The sequence below is a fragment of the Nesoenas mayeri genome (assembly GCF_963082525.1).
Source record: "Nesoenas mayeri genome assembly, chromosome: 20".
NCBI classification, from domain to species: domain Eukaryota; kingdom Metazoa; phylum Chordata; class Aves; order Columbiformes; family Columbidae; genus Nesoenas; species Nesoenas mayeri.
In genome coordinates, this window is record NC_137569.1 from 1,344,361 (window position 1) to 1,356,964 (window position 12,604).

General features: G+C 46.4%; 2 protein-coding genes across 7 annotated transcripts in view; both read left to right on the top strand.

The window, feature by feature from the left end:
* Positions 1-530: 530 nt before the first annotated feature.
* On the top strand, positions 531-11,836 carry DDX52 (DExD-box helicase 52). 2 transcript variants are annotated; one of them, XR_013923100.1, is made up of 16 exons: positions 531-637; positions 807-1,041; positions 1,371-1,501; positions 1,690-1,875; positions 2,081-2,224; positions 2,513-2,624; positions 2,920-2,992; positions 3,136-3,339; positions 3,436-3,526; positions 3,681-3,803; positions 4,027-4,177; positions 4,546-4,621; positions 4,908-4,979; positions 5,591-5,683; positions 5,899-6,067; positions 11,820-11,836. XR_013923100.1 is itself a non-coding variant. In XM_080357166.1 (15 exons), exons 1-15 carry the CDS (start codon positions 551-553, stop codon positions 5,975-5,977), a joined length of 1,857 nt encoding a protein of 618 aa, XP_080213292.1. In that variant the 5' UTR covers positions 531-550; the 3' UTR covers positions 5,978-6,556. The 2 variants fall into 2 exon arrangements, 1 of the variants encoding a protein (XP_080213292.1); XM_080357166.1 differs by lacking the exon at positions 11,820-11,836 and having other exon boundaries at positions 5,899-6,556.
* Positions 7,953-12,604, top strand: part of SYNRG (synergin gamma) — a gene marked incomplete at its 5' end in the record, with an annotated part of 32,230 nt that continues 27,578 nt past the window's right edge. For all 5 annotated transcript variants that reach the window (XM_080357161.1, XM_080357163.1, XM_080357162.1 and 2 more), the window contains 2 exons: positions 7,953-8,035; positions 11,820-11,860. In XM_080357161.1, the coding sequence (XP_080213287.1) occupies positions 7,953-8,035; positions 11,820-11,860 (124 nt within the window). The remainder of the gene's footprint in view (positions 8,036-11,819; positions 11,861-12,604) is intronic.

Here is a 12,604-nt window from a genome sequence, read left to right on the forward strand (position 1 = left end):
ACATAGGTGAAGCAGTCAGCGCAATTAACTCGCCATCAGGAATACACAAAAGAACAAAACACTGCAATCGGCCTATAAAGATGTAGAACAGTTTTATGGCTCATACACTGGATTCGATATTTCTGATTCGTGTAGACCTCATGCAAATGATTTTAAAAAGAAATAAAAGGAAACGGGGTATCAAGAAACACCACCCTGCTGTGGGTGCCCCCGCCAGCTCCTTCCAGCCCCTGTTACTGCTGCAGAGCTGGAAGGGGCCAGAGGGGACCCACAGCCACACGTTCGGCCCAGAGCCCCCTGCAGCAGGGAAGGGAGCACAGCTTTCGGCCCTCGGGATGTGGGTAACGGCTGTGCCCGCCTCGAGGTGTCTTTCCCGGTACCCCGGGCCTGGTGCGGCCTACAGCGGATGGCGGCCCGGCGAAGCCTGACCACGCGGTTGCCACGGCAACGCGGCTCCATGACACCCCGCGGGGGTGGTTGCTACGATACCCAGCCAGGCACGTGCTCGCTACTTCCGGCGGCGCCGCGGGTCGTGCTGGGTACTGGCAAGATGGAGGCGCAGGAGCTGTTCCGGCGGCTGGGCGCCGGTGCTCGCTTTGACGTGCGGCGCTTCGGGCAAGATGCGCGGCGGTTCGGGGTGCGGAGCCACCGGGGGGAGGCTGGGACGGGCGCGGGAACCGTTCCCTGCGCGACGTGGGCCCCAGGGCCGCGTCCCTTCCGCGCGGCGGGACCGCGGGCCTGCCTGCGGCCTTGGCGTGTGGGCTCTGGCCAGGGCTTCTCACCGCCTCCCGTGCTCTCTCCCTCAGGTGATAAAAGGGAGTGGCGGTGGCGTCTCCCTGGAGAGCCTCGACTTCTTCGGGCACAAGGAGGAGCCCTCCCTGGGGTCTGACGAAAAGGGCTGGGGGCTCGCAGGGGCTGAAGAGGGAAAGGGCGGAGAGCAGCGGGAGAATGGAGTGGGAACAAACCATGGAGAGGTGGCAGGAAAGAGAAAAAGAGCTGCAGAAAGCAGCGAAGGGAAAAGAAAGAAGAAAAAGAAGCGAGGTATTTATGCATTCATATGTATCCCTGGCAGAATACCCTGTTTGAGTGTATACTTCTTACTTGTTTCAGTTTCATTTCAATCTGTAAGTACTGTAAGTCATTTTACCAGAAGGAAGGAAGCTTCTGGGTTCTTTGACTGGCTTGTGTCAGAGCTGGTAAAATAACTGGACCAAGATTTGGTGTTGAGGCACGGGGATGCTGTCCCCATCCTTCCAGAGCCGCATTTAACTTTAGTGAGAAAGAGAGAAAAATGGTTTTGAGATCTTTTTTACCAAATAGTTTTTGACGAGATTTTACTAAGGGAAGTACCAATTTCTTGAAACTTCCAGAAGCAGCATCAATGCCAGAATTGTCAGAGAATAATGGAATAAAGTGGATGTCCTCTCTGGAAGCAAAATTTGAAGATGCAAAAGACAAAAAACCTACTGCAGAAAAACTTGAACGCTTGAGGAGGGAAAAGGTGGGACCATGGAATTCTGATGTACTTGGTTTCTGTGGGTGTTTCATCTGAAAACTGAGGTTCATTTATGGTAATTTCTCTTGGGAGGAATGTGGCTGAGTATGGGGAAAAAAACCCCAAGATGAATCCATATATGTTTAGCTTTATGCTGTCAAAGAATGAAAGACAGTTTGTCTTGTGCCTTTTAGATAAACCGCTTCAGAAATAAGCACAGGATTAACATTCAAGGAACAGATCTTCCTGACCCAATCGCCACATTTGATCAACTTCAAAAGGAATACAAAATCCACCCTAAAATCATGGAGAACGTTCAAGCCGCTGGCTTCCAGGTTCCAACGCCGATCCAGATGCAGGCGATTCCCGTCATGCTGCACGTGAGTTTTCTGGTACCGCGTTTTGCTACAGGGAGTTTGGCCGAATTTGGAGAGTGGCCTCTTTTGGGTCCTTGGCCATTACAATATTGACATGTGCTTTTACTAATGTATTCTGGGTTAATTGGTAATATTAATATTTACATGACTGTGATTTTTTTACTCTTTTTTGTAGTAAAATGTAACACCCTGCTTGTTTTTCTTACAGGGTCGGGAACTTTTAGCTTCAGCTCCTACTGGATCTGGAAAAACATTGGCATTTTGTATTCCTCTCTTGGCACATCTGAAACAACCCAGGAACAAAGGATTCAGGGCAGTGATCATCTCGCCCACCCGAGAACTCGCGAGCCAGGTCTGTGGAGGGGAAAGGGGTTGTTGTCATGTTGGTGAACTTCAGGTTTTCACTCTGAATCAGTAAAATAGTAGCTACACGGTTAGAGTCAAAACATGGTTGTCAGATCTGTGAGAACTTTCAGGTGGATAATCCGTGTTAGAAAGCTGAGTTTTATTATGCTAAGAAGACCAGACAACTTTCTCTTAACACCTGGGTCAGAGTGATGCTTGACATTGTAATGAAAGGCTTGCCTGCAGTTTTTCTGGTGAGCAACTGAAAACCTAATCCCTGTTGCTGCCTTTTCAGACACATCGGGAGCTGGTGAAGTTGGCTGAGGGCACCGGCTTCAGAATCCATATGATCCACAAGGCAGCTGAAGCAGCCAAGAAGTTTGGGCCCAAGTCTTCTAAGAAATTTGGTAATTGTTTTAACTACTGCAGTGCTTCTGAAAATTTAAAAAATGCCGCTGACTTTTCTCTTCTGGCCTGTGTGGTTATAAAGAGATTGGGTAACACCACGCAAGACATGCAGTCTATTGCTCAACACCAAATAAGTAGCTGGCATGGCAGAAATGGGACGTGAGGCAGACAGTGGGCCCTGCGGTGTTGCACCTGCCACAGATGGGATTGGAACTTGCGTTTCTCAGGCCTCTGTTTATCTGCTTTATTTTGTGTCTTTTTTTAATGTTTTGCCCTTTTTTTTTTTTCCTATAGATATACTAGTTACTACTCCAAACAGGCTCATTTATTTGCTGAAGCAGGATCCTCCAGCAATAGACTTGACCAGGTACCGAGAGCCTTTATAAAAATCTGGCTTTGCTACTGGCATTGCTGCTGAAAAGTGGATGCGTGTGTGGTCCTTGCATCTGTTAGAATTTTTGCCTTCTCCACAAGTGCCTCTCACTAAAAAGAAAACCTGTGTGTTCTTAGTGTGGAGTGGCTGGTGGTGGATGAGTCGGACAAGCTGTTTGAGGACGGGAAGTCGGGGTTCCGCGATCAGCTGGCCTCCGTCTTCCTGGCCTGCACGTCCCACCTGGTGAGAAGAGCCTTGTTCAGCGCAACCTTTGCGCAGGACGTGGAGGAGTGGTGCAAACTCAACCTCGACAGCGTCGTGCTGGTGTCTGTTGGAGCGAGGTGTGTACTGGTGAAATAAGTTGGTTGTGCGATATTTTTTCTGGTGTTTATAAAGATGTGAATAAACTCTAACGGTTGTTGGATTTCTGCTTTCAGAAACTCTGCAGCAGAGACGGTAGAGCAAGAGCTGTTGTTTGTTGGATCTGAGACAGGAAAACTAACGGCAATGAGAGAGCTTGTTAAAAAGGTAGTTTGGAGAGACTGATTTGGCTAGTCAAAAAAAAATGATCCCCTGAGGTGTAAAATACTGGGGCTGGTTAAGTCTCTTTAGTGGCTCAGTGTCTGTAACCAGTAACGGCAGGAAAAGGACCTGAACCTTCAACGAGCTGATTCTTTTACAGGGATTTGCTCCTCCCGTCCTTGTGTTTGTACAGTCTATCGAGAGGGCTAAAGAGCTTTTCCATGAACTCATTTATGAAGGCATCAACGTGGATGTCATCCATGCAGAGAAAACTCAGCAACAGGTAGGAGGATATAATTTCTTTTCAAGAAACACTTTAGAAAGAAAGGTAAAAGTGAGTGTTGGAATATAACTTCAGGTGGGTTTGGCAATAAATTGTTGCAGGTTTTCATTTACAAGTTTAGTTTTATTTGTTAACATCATGACAACTTTTAGGAAACAAGTTCACCTCCTTTCTCAAACTGCTAATTAGGCTGTTTCTGGGTATCTTTCTTTTCTTTTCCCAGAGAGATAACGTAGTACGCTGTTTCAGAGCTGGGAAGATCTGGGTGCTTATCTGCTCAGCCTTACTGGCTCGAGGGATCGACTTCAAAGGAGTGAATATGGTCATTAATTATGATTTGCCAACGAGTGCAGTGGAATACATCCACAGGATAGGTGAGTGATTGTTCACAAGTTATGCCCTTTTTCTCTTTTCCTAGGTCTTTAATGTAGATGCTCTTGTGCATGAGCAAAAATCCTGAAACCAAACCTGTTGTGGCAGCACCAGCTTCCACATCACTAGAGACACTTTATCTGGGCTCAACCTTCAGTAAAACTGCTTTACTCTTTGTCAGTCTTCTATGAACCTTAAAAACTTGTCCGCTTCAGGCACAGCTGTTCCCCAGGCGCGGTGTTTGGAGCCGTGTGCCCACGTGCTGGCCGCACTAACACAGCGGCAGGCTGGGGCTGTGGAGGGGAGGCGAATAAAGGGAGGTATTGAAAGTAAAATCTCTACTCTCTGCTGCAAAATCTGTGTTTCTCAGGTCGTACTGGAAGAGCGGGGCACGCAGGAAAAGCCGTCACTTTCTTTACAGAAGATGATAAACCTTTGTTACGGAGGTAAGTTGCAAACATGATATGGTAAAAATGCTTTTCATTTAAATTTGTTGAAACTATCCAGATGGAGTCATTCAGTTTCATTTAAGCCTTTTATGCCTTTTTGTTTCTTCCTCACCTTATTTCAAACTCGTTTATAAGTCTTTATGTCTTGCTTTTTAAAAAACCACAACAAGCCCAAACCAACAAAGCAGGCAGCTGTTAGGGACTGACATTTCCATAGCAGATGCTCATCTCTTGTCCGTGCACTCCCTGCCAGCGCTGATCTCTCCCCTCCTCTCCTTTGCAGCATAGCCAGTGTTATCCAGCGAGCCGGCTGTCCTGTGCCAGACTACATCAAACACCTCCCCAAGCTGCAAAGGTGCGTTCATTTGAATACTCTCCCCATTTGTTCCCCATTTTTAAAGCCTGCATGAGTGGTGCTGGGCGCATAAGGGTTACAATGATCTGGTTCTTTGTAATATAATTGTAGTTTAGCTGCAACAGGCATTTTAGACAGGGTGGTTGTGGCTGGTTTTTACTCAGAGGAAAGTGGAAACAGAATTTTCGTGGTTTTCCTGGAGTTGACTATTTTCCTAGGAGTTCTCTGAAATCTGGTTTAGGCTTCCTAGGCCAGTGCTCAGGAATTTGCCTTCCGATACATGGAATAAAGTTCTTTACTCTTCTGAGTTACCTTTAGAATTTTCTTTTAATTAATGCTTCTTTTTATGCTTTTTCATAACTTCTAATAGTTTATGAAAGTATAAATCCTTATATATATATAGGATTTATTCAAACAAACTTTATTATAGTATATATATCTTGGAGATAACATGGCTTAACTAATCTCAGAATAAACAACACTGAAAATATGTTCAGACCCATAAATCCCTAACAGCTGGCAAAGGTTTTCATTAGGTATTATATTTAGTTGGATATTAATTTTTACTCTTTAAAGAAATTTAATCCTTCTTCGCTAAATGTCGTTCTCAGCAAACAAAAGAAGAAATTCATTAAGAAGCCACTGACAAGAGAATCCATTTGTACCACCCCTCAGTGCTTCTTAAAAAAAGCCAAAAGAAAAATGTAAGTAGTTTTTTCTCAAGAGGTGGTAAGAGATGCTGTTTATTCAGGAAAGGCTCAGCAAGCTTTTCCTGTGCTTTGGAATGCTGCTACCTAAGGATTTGTGTTCAGCTGTGCTAATATGTTGTAAAACAACTAATGTCTGTGTCACTGCTATATACTTCATCTTTTTTTATATCTAATGTTAAGGTGTCTTGGCCTCCAATTTTTTCTTGTAGGAAAACTACAAAGGAAAATATTAAGGAAAAAAAGAAAGTTAAAGAAGATAAAAATGGCAGTAAATTACAGACTGTGTGAAAAGCTGAATGGATGGCAAGAGGCTGCTCGTGAGCTGGGGCTGACACCCGAGTCCGTGCTGGAGCGCAGAGAAAGACGGCAGCAGCAGAGGTGAAGGGAGAAAAATACTTCTTAGGTTTCCTCTGGGTGAGGATGGATGTTCACATGCAAGAAAGTCTCTACTGAAATACCAGTAGTGTATTCCTGAATGCTTCTTATAGAAGCTGAAGAGTGTTCTCTTGCAGTAAATGCTTCATGTTTCTGAACAATAGTTCTAAAATAGCATCTGTTTGTGTTAGTACCACACAGTTTTGTATCGCTCCTTGGAAGTGCTGTCAGGTCTGTGTTCACATCATCCCTAATATGTTTGTCAGACTTCCAGAAGATTCAGTGGCAGAAAACACACAAATCTTACTGTGAGGCTTCCCTGGAGACTCTAAAAATCCAAACCAAACCCACTTGCATATGAAAGTAAAGCCTTATTCCTTCTACTGTTTTGCTTCCGTAAAATAATTTTGGGATAACTAATACTTGACATGTCTGTAAACTCAGTAAATTTGTACTGTGTCATATTTAAGCCTCAAACCAGAATAAACAAGGTCATAAAAGATGCTAATACAGAGAGCTGCCTGTCTATACAGCGTTCATGGAACAAGTCTGCAGGTGTTTACATGTTATACATTTTCCATCTCCTTTTCTTCTGTGTTCTCAGTCCACTGTGGTGCTGTCAGAATTCTGGTAATGCAGAAGTGGTTTCTCTGTAATCCTCCTGTACCGCATTGCCTTCTTGCTTTATCATACTTGATCCAGTTTGGAAATGGAGCCCAGGCCCGTGTAACTCATTTACACCAGAGCTCGGGTAATTAATTGCTCTGCCCAGGTGCCAACTGATGTTTTGTGAGGAAAGCGATGAAGCCTTTCTGCATCCTGTTCTTATTCCTGGGCTAGACTGAAGTTTGAGTTGGTTTTGCTTCGTTTGCAAAATTTCATCTTGTGCTTGGGTTATATAGGAATTAATGTCTTCATTTGGACATCTGTGAACAAATTTGCCTGTATATTTAAATACAAATGCAGTGGTGTAATCTGATAAACACCAAGTTGCCTGCTGCATGATATTGATGGCTACAGTGTGGAATATCTTTAACAATGTGAATGAGAAGTTACCAATATTCAGAATAAATGTGCTTATTCCAATAATAGCAGCAGGGAAGAAAACAAGCTTTTGGTAACGAGCAGCTTTGTGCAATTCTAATTCTGCAGGAAAATGTGCCACATTTCTCTTTAGCTACACAAAATTTTCAGCTCTTATCTTAAAACTCTTTCAGGCTCTTTAATATGATTTGTGACACTGATCAGTAATTTATTAAGAGGTTGAAGCAGTGGCCTTTTTCAGGATTTACTCCCCTGTGAAGTGCGGGGCTCCAGAACTCCCACTTTTCCATGTATTGTAGGAAGCTTGGGCTGATCCGTGAGTGGAGAGGAGCTGCTTCTGCACAGCTCTGTGCTGTAAATCAATCGCACCTCACCGGGGGTGCTTATTTTACAGTATGTCTGAGGTTTTGGGCTGGTACAACTACCAGGTAATTAGTATTTCCAGTCCCCTCAGCAGGGCCGGGTTCAGCACAATCCCCTGGTTTGGGACAGGAGGGCAGCGCTTTTTCCTTTTCAGGAAAAACACATTTGTTTTTAGGTGCCTGAAGTTAACTTTTATCAACATAAAATCTCGATTTTATAAAGAATTCTTGAGGAGAAGGCAGGCCCCTTCAGCCCCGGCCGCCCGGCTGCCTCTTCCCGCCGCGGCCGCTCGCTGTGGGGCCGGTTGGCTCCGTGGCCGTGGGGTTGGGCTGCGGGGCCGTGCCGTGGGGTCGGGCCGTTGCTGTGGCCGCGGGGCCGTGCCGTGGGGTCGGGCCGTGGTGCCGTGGGCGGGCCGCGCCGGGCCCGGCCCCGGAAGCCGGCGCCGCTCAGCTGACAGGCGCTGCCGGGCCGGAGCGGGAAGATGGCGCTGCGGCCGGGACCCGGCGCGGGGGGCGCCGGCGGGGCGGCGGGCAGCGCGGGCGGCGGAGCAGCGGGGGCCGCCAGGTGGGTGGCGGCGGAGCACGGCGGGGACCCGGGACCCGGGAGCGGGGCTGCGGGGCTGCGGCCAGCGGGGTGTGGGGCCGCAGAGGAGGTGGGGGCATGTGGAGGGGAGGAGAAGGAGGAGGAGGAAGACAGGTAGGGCAGAGGTGGGGGGTGTGGGACGGAGACTGGGGGTCACAGGCGGGCGATGGAGGGACTGAGGGGGACACAGCGGGGACAAGGATGGGGGAACTGCGGGTTGATGAGGGGAAGGGGTGAGGGGGAGACCTGTGCGGTGGGGGCTCGGGGGACGGGTGCGATGTAGGGGTCCGGGCCCAGGCGGGGGCTGTGGGGGTCCCAGGTGGGGTGTGGGTGTCCCGGGTGGGGTGTGGGTGTCCCGGGTGGGGTGTGGGGAATGCAGCCGTGGTGGTTTGACAGGTTGTATTTGCCCTTTGGGAGCCGCCTTATCCCCCCGTTGGTCCAGGCGCGGGCAGTCGTCGCCCACAGGTCCCACAGTCTCAGATTTTGGGCTGGAAAGGGTTTTGGGATTTGCCAGCCCTGCTCGGTGCCGCTGGTGCCGATGAGCTGGTTATCGCCACCGGGCAGGTTGGTGGCGGCTGAGCCCTCGCTCGCTGCGCCTGCTGGGGGGGCTTCTTCTCTTTTCCCCTCCACCCCACAAAAGGCACCTCAGCAAAGAGAGAGGAGTGGGGAATGGTGTCAGGAGAAATAAACAGCTGTAAAAAAGACGTGTGACCACACCGTTGTGTTTTTGGAAAGGTTAGGAAGCTGTAATTCGCTACCTTTGAAGACTTAGTAATGTTGGGTTTTTACGTAGGCTCTTGCGTGCTGTTTATCTGTTGCCCTAGTTGTAGGAACGCTGGGTGAATTTTGCATTCAACAAAGGGAATTTAAGTTCATCGAGTTGTCTGGGCTGCCTGAAGCCTGCGGTTTGTGGGTGTTTCAGGGGACGTGCCGGGGTGTCTGTCCCTGTCGGCCGAGACGCCCGCTGCTCCGCGCTGGGAACGGTCCCAGGGCTCTGGGATTCCTGGGACGGGAAAAGCGGGAGCGTGTGTGTCTGTGCGGGCGGGACGGGACGGGACGGGAGCAGTCTGCGTGTGTCCCGCGTGTGGAAACCTGAAACAGCTCTTGTGAGGCGCTGGGTGAACGTCTGACAGCTCAGAGCAACGCCGCCTGCTCCGCGATTTATTAGCAGAGTAACAAAAGTGCTCTTAGTGGACTATAGGTTTTGAAGAATAAAAGGGTTTAAAAATCCTTGCTTCCCATTGTTAGCATTTCAGTTTCTTTGAGAATGAAATCTGGAGGTGAAGTTCCGTCCTCTGTGTCTCTGTGGGTTCTTTGCCTTGTTTTCACTTTAATTTTTGTGGATTTCTGCCATTCAAAAGTGTTCTGGCAGTCTGTATTGTGTTGATGGAGTTGTACTGATTGGGAATGAAGGGGTTTAAAAGTCCACTTGTGGACAGGAGAATGTTACGTGTAGTTTGGAGCTTTTCTAGTGTAATACAAGTAGGATAGTTTTGGGATTTTTTTTAAGATGCTTATCTGACAGGGATTTTCAGATTTATATTACTACTATTAGAGTTCTGTTGTAGGGCAGTTGCTTTGTTTTCCGTATGTTTATTTTGTTTTGTGCAGCATGTAACATGCATCACGCACTTTGTTCCTGTGTTACCCCAAGTGTTGGGACTCGTTCCATGGACCTGGGTGCTGCTGCTGTTGAGAGAAGAAACGTCTGCAAGTGCATTAAACCACTGTGGAGAAAACAGGGAGTGAGAAACTACATTCAAATAACATGCTGGATAATAGTCAACTAATCTATACGTTTCAAACATCTAGGGTGATAAGTTTCCATTGTGTAGAAAGCCTGTTTGGTCATTTTGCAGCATAGTTCCCTGGCTGTTGATGGCCTTTCAGTCCCCACGTGGTGCGCTGGTCCTTACAGGCTGCTTCATTTAGCATACACATGCTTATTTTTTTCTTATTTTGTCTTTTTAATGTTAATTCTCCTGGCAGTTTTCCATTTTGAGGTAACTGGAATTAAAATGTTTTCTTTACAAGCCAGTTACTTCTGATGCTGCTGCTGTCCCCGGGTGGTGATCGAGTTCAGAGGTTTGTTGTGGCACTTCGGTTCATCTCACAAACAGCTGGGCCTCAATTTGCTTCCTCAGCGATGAGAATCGGCTGCTCTAACTAGATGCGTATGGGCATTTCTTTGCATCTCTGAAAAGTAGTTTAGAAAGAAGGTTCCCGTTGCTTGACGAAGCGAGTTGATGTGGTTCGTGTACGTGTGTGTGGCTGGTGTTGGCAATTACACAGCTCAGTCCTGGAGCGAGGGCCGTGATGAATCCAAGCCCTGCGTACAGACCTTGCTTTCCTACTTTAAACTAAACTCTCTTCCAGTGCCCTCTAATTAGCTCTGGGGTTTTTTGTTTATTTATTTTTTTCCCCAACAGAGACTTATAAATTATTAGTCAGGAGCTCTGCAGGAAGGGATAAATATTTAATAGTCTGGCCTTTATTTGCTTCCAACAAGCAGTGGTACCTTGCCATGCTTGTTCAGTTTACATTACGTCTGCTGATTTGGAAGACTTCTTGTTGACTGGATTGCATAATAAGAAAGGAAACCATGAAGCTACAGATGCTTTTCCATACTTGTGAGCTTTTAAAAAATAACTTAATATTTCTTCATTCTGACAAAGCTAAGAATAGTGTATATGACCTGGACCTGGTGGCGAACGTAGGTGTGTGTTGGTTGTGGAAGGAGAAATTAGCACAGTGGGGTCAGGGGGAAAGAAGCAGCTTTAGTATTAAGAATATTTTGCGTTAGAGGGTGAAATGAAGAGTCATACGTGTTGTCTTGGTGACCATGTAACCTGCTGTCTAGTGGGTAGGTGCAATTTGCTCCTGGATAAACGCATAATTTAAATTCCTTTTTTTATCTTAATACTCATATTACGCAGCTCTTTCATATGTACAAACCAGGCTGGCTTTCAGAATTTCCTGCAGGTTTTGAGAAGTGATGGCATTTTCTCCTTTACTCTTCAGCAGTTTCTTTTACATCCACCCTTGTGCTGGGGAATGTTGAATATCTCTGCGTGCGCCTCTCTTTCATGGTGTTTTGATGTAACAGCTGCCTGGGACACTGCGTGGGGTTCTTGTTTGGTAAATTATTGCTGACGTGGGTTTCTGAGAGTTGCTTGCAAATGAGGCCTTTAAACGAGGTTCTTTTTTGCTCTTTGGCAGCGCAGCACATGCTGCTGTTTGAAAGCAAGGGTAACAGTTTCCATTATGATTTCAGCACTTCTTCCTCCAGGTGCACTTGGCCCTTGATACTTGAATGAATACCTTTTCCGAGGTGCTGTTTTTCTTGTAATTAGATGTAATTGAGAAAATGGAAACTCTATTACATTGTGACACTCGGTGTTTCGCAGGGAGCCAAAATGCAAAGGTTGGTGGGTTTCGTGGGTAGTTTATTTCTCTGCAGAAAACTCTTCCTAAGCAGGTGAGAGCTATTGTTTGGTGCAGGTAATGGTCTTGCTGAGTCACATCCTTCCAGCAGGAGATGCTTGTTCATCCTGTGGTGCTCGCGCGCCTGAGCGGTGCCGCCAAACTGCCCCGGTGCCGCCAAACTGCCCTGGTGCCGACACTCTCTAATGGGCGATGTCGATGAGTCAAAGCCGTTGCATTGCAGCTATGGAGGATAAGGTCTATTTCTTCCCAGCATTGGAGGCGTTCATTTATATTTGCACTAAAATGATAGACTTTGACATATCCTTTTTTCTTCCTCCAGCTTCATGTTTCCTGTTGCAGGTGGTCTGGGCCCCCCTCAAGGTATGTATGAACTTAACATTTTGAACACAGAGCTCTTGACTTTATTTAGATGCATTAAACAGCTTAAAATAGTTCTGCACTCATGCTCAGAAGCGTGATTATTAATTTAACTCCATAGCTGTTGTTCCCCTTGAATTCAGTCCTGGTGAGCTGACTCTTGCAACTCTATTTGTACAATTTCTGTGCGATGTTGAAGAAGCGGCATTAGCAGAACATAGGTTAAAGATCTAGGGAAAGTACATCTTCATTGTTAACCTGAATTTGCCTTTAAGATTTTTGTGTTATTTTGAGTCTGGTATTTAACCTCTTTGTGCTTCATGCACCAGCTGTGTATGCCCATATTGTGTGGGTGTTGCAAGACCTGGTAAATATTTACAAAGCACAACAAGACCCTGGGACAAGAGTCACAACTTAAGTGGAAAGTATTAATACGATAGGAGAGCCTCAACCTTAAATTACCTTTGTTCCCATTCCCGTTGCAGTGCTGTTTGTTTAATTAATGGAAAATACAGAGAGGACTTGTAGGGAAAGTGGAGGATTTTCTTATAAAAATCCCAAGAACTGATTTGTGGGTTGTTCCTGAGTGTGTCTTGTCCCTCGTGGAGTGTTTTTGTGTATGATGTTCAGTTATGGAATTTTATAGTTATCTCATGGTGCGCTGGTAAACACTCTATGTTGGTATATATCTCCTAAGACAGCAAAATATGAGCTATGAAAATAGCGAAATATAATCCACTAGGCTTT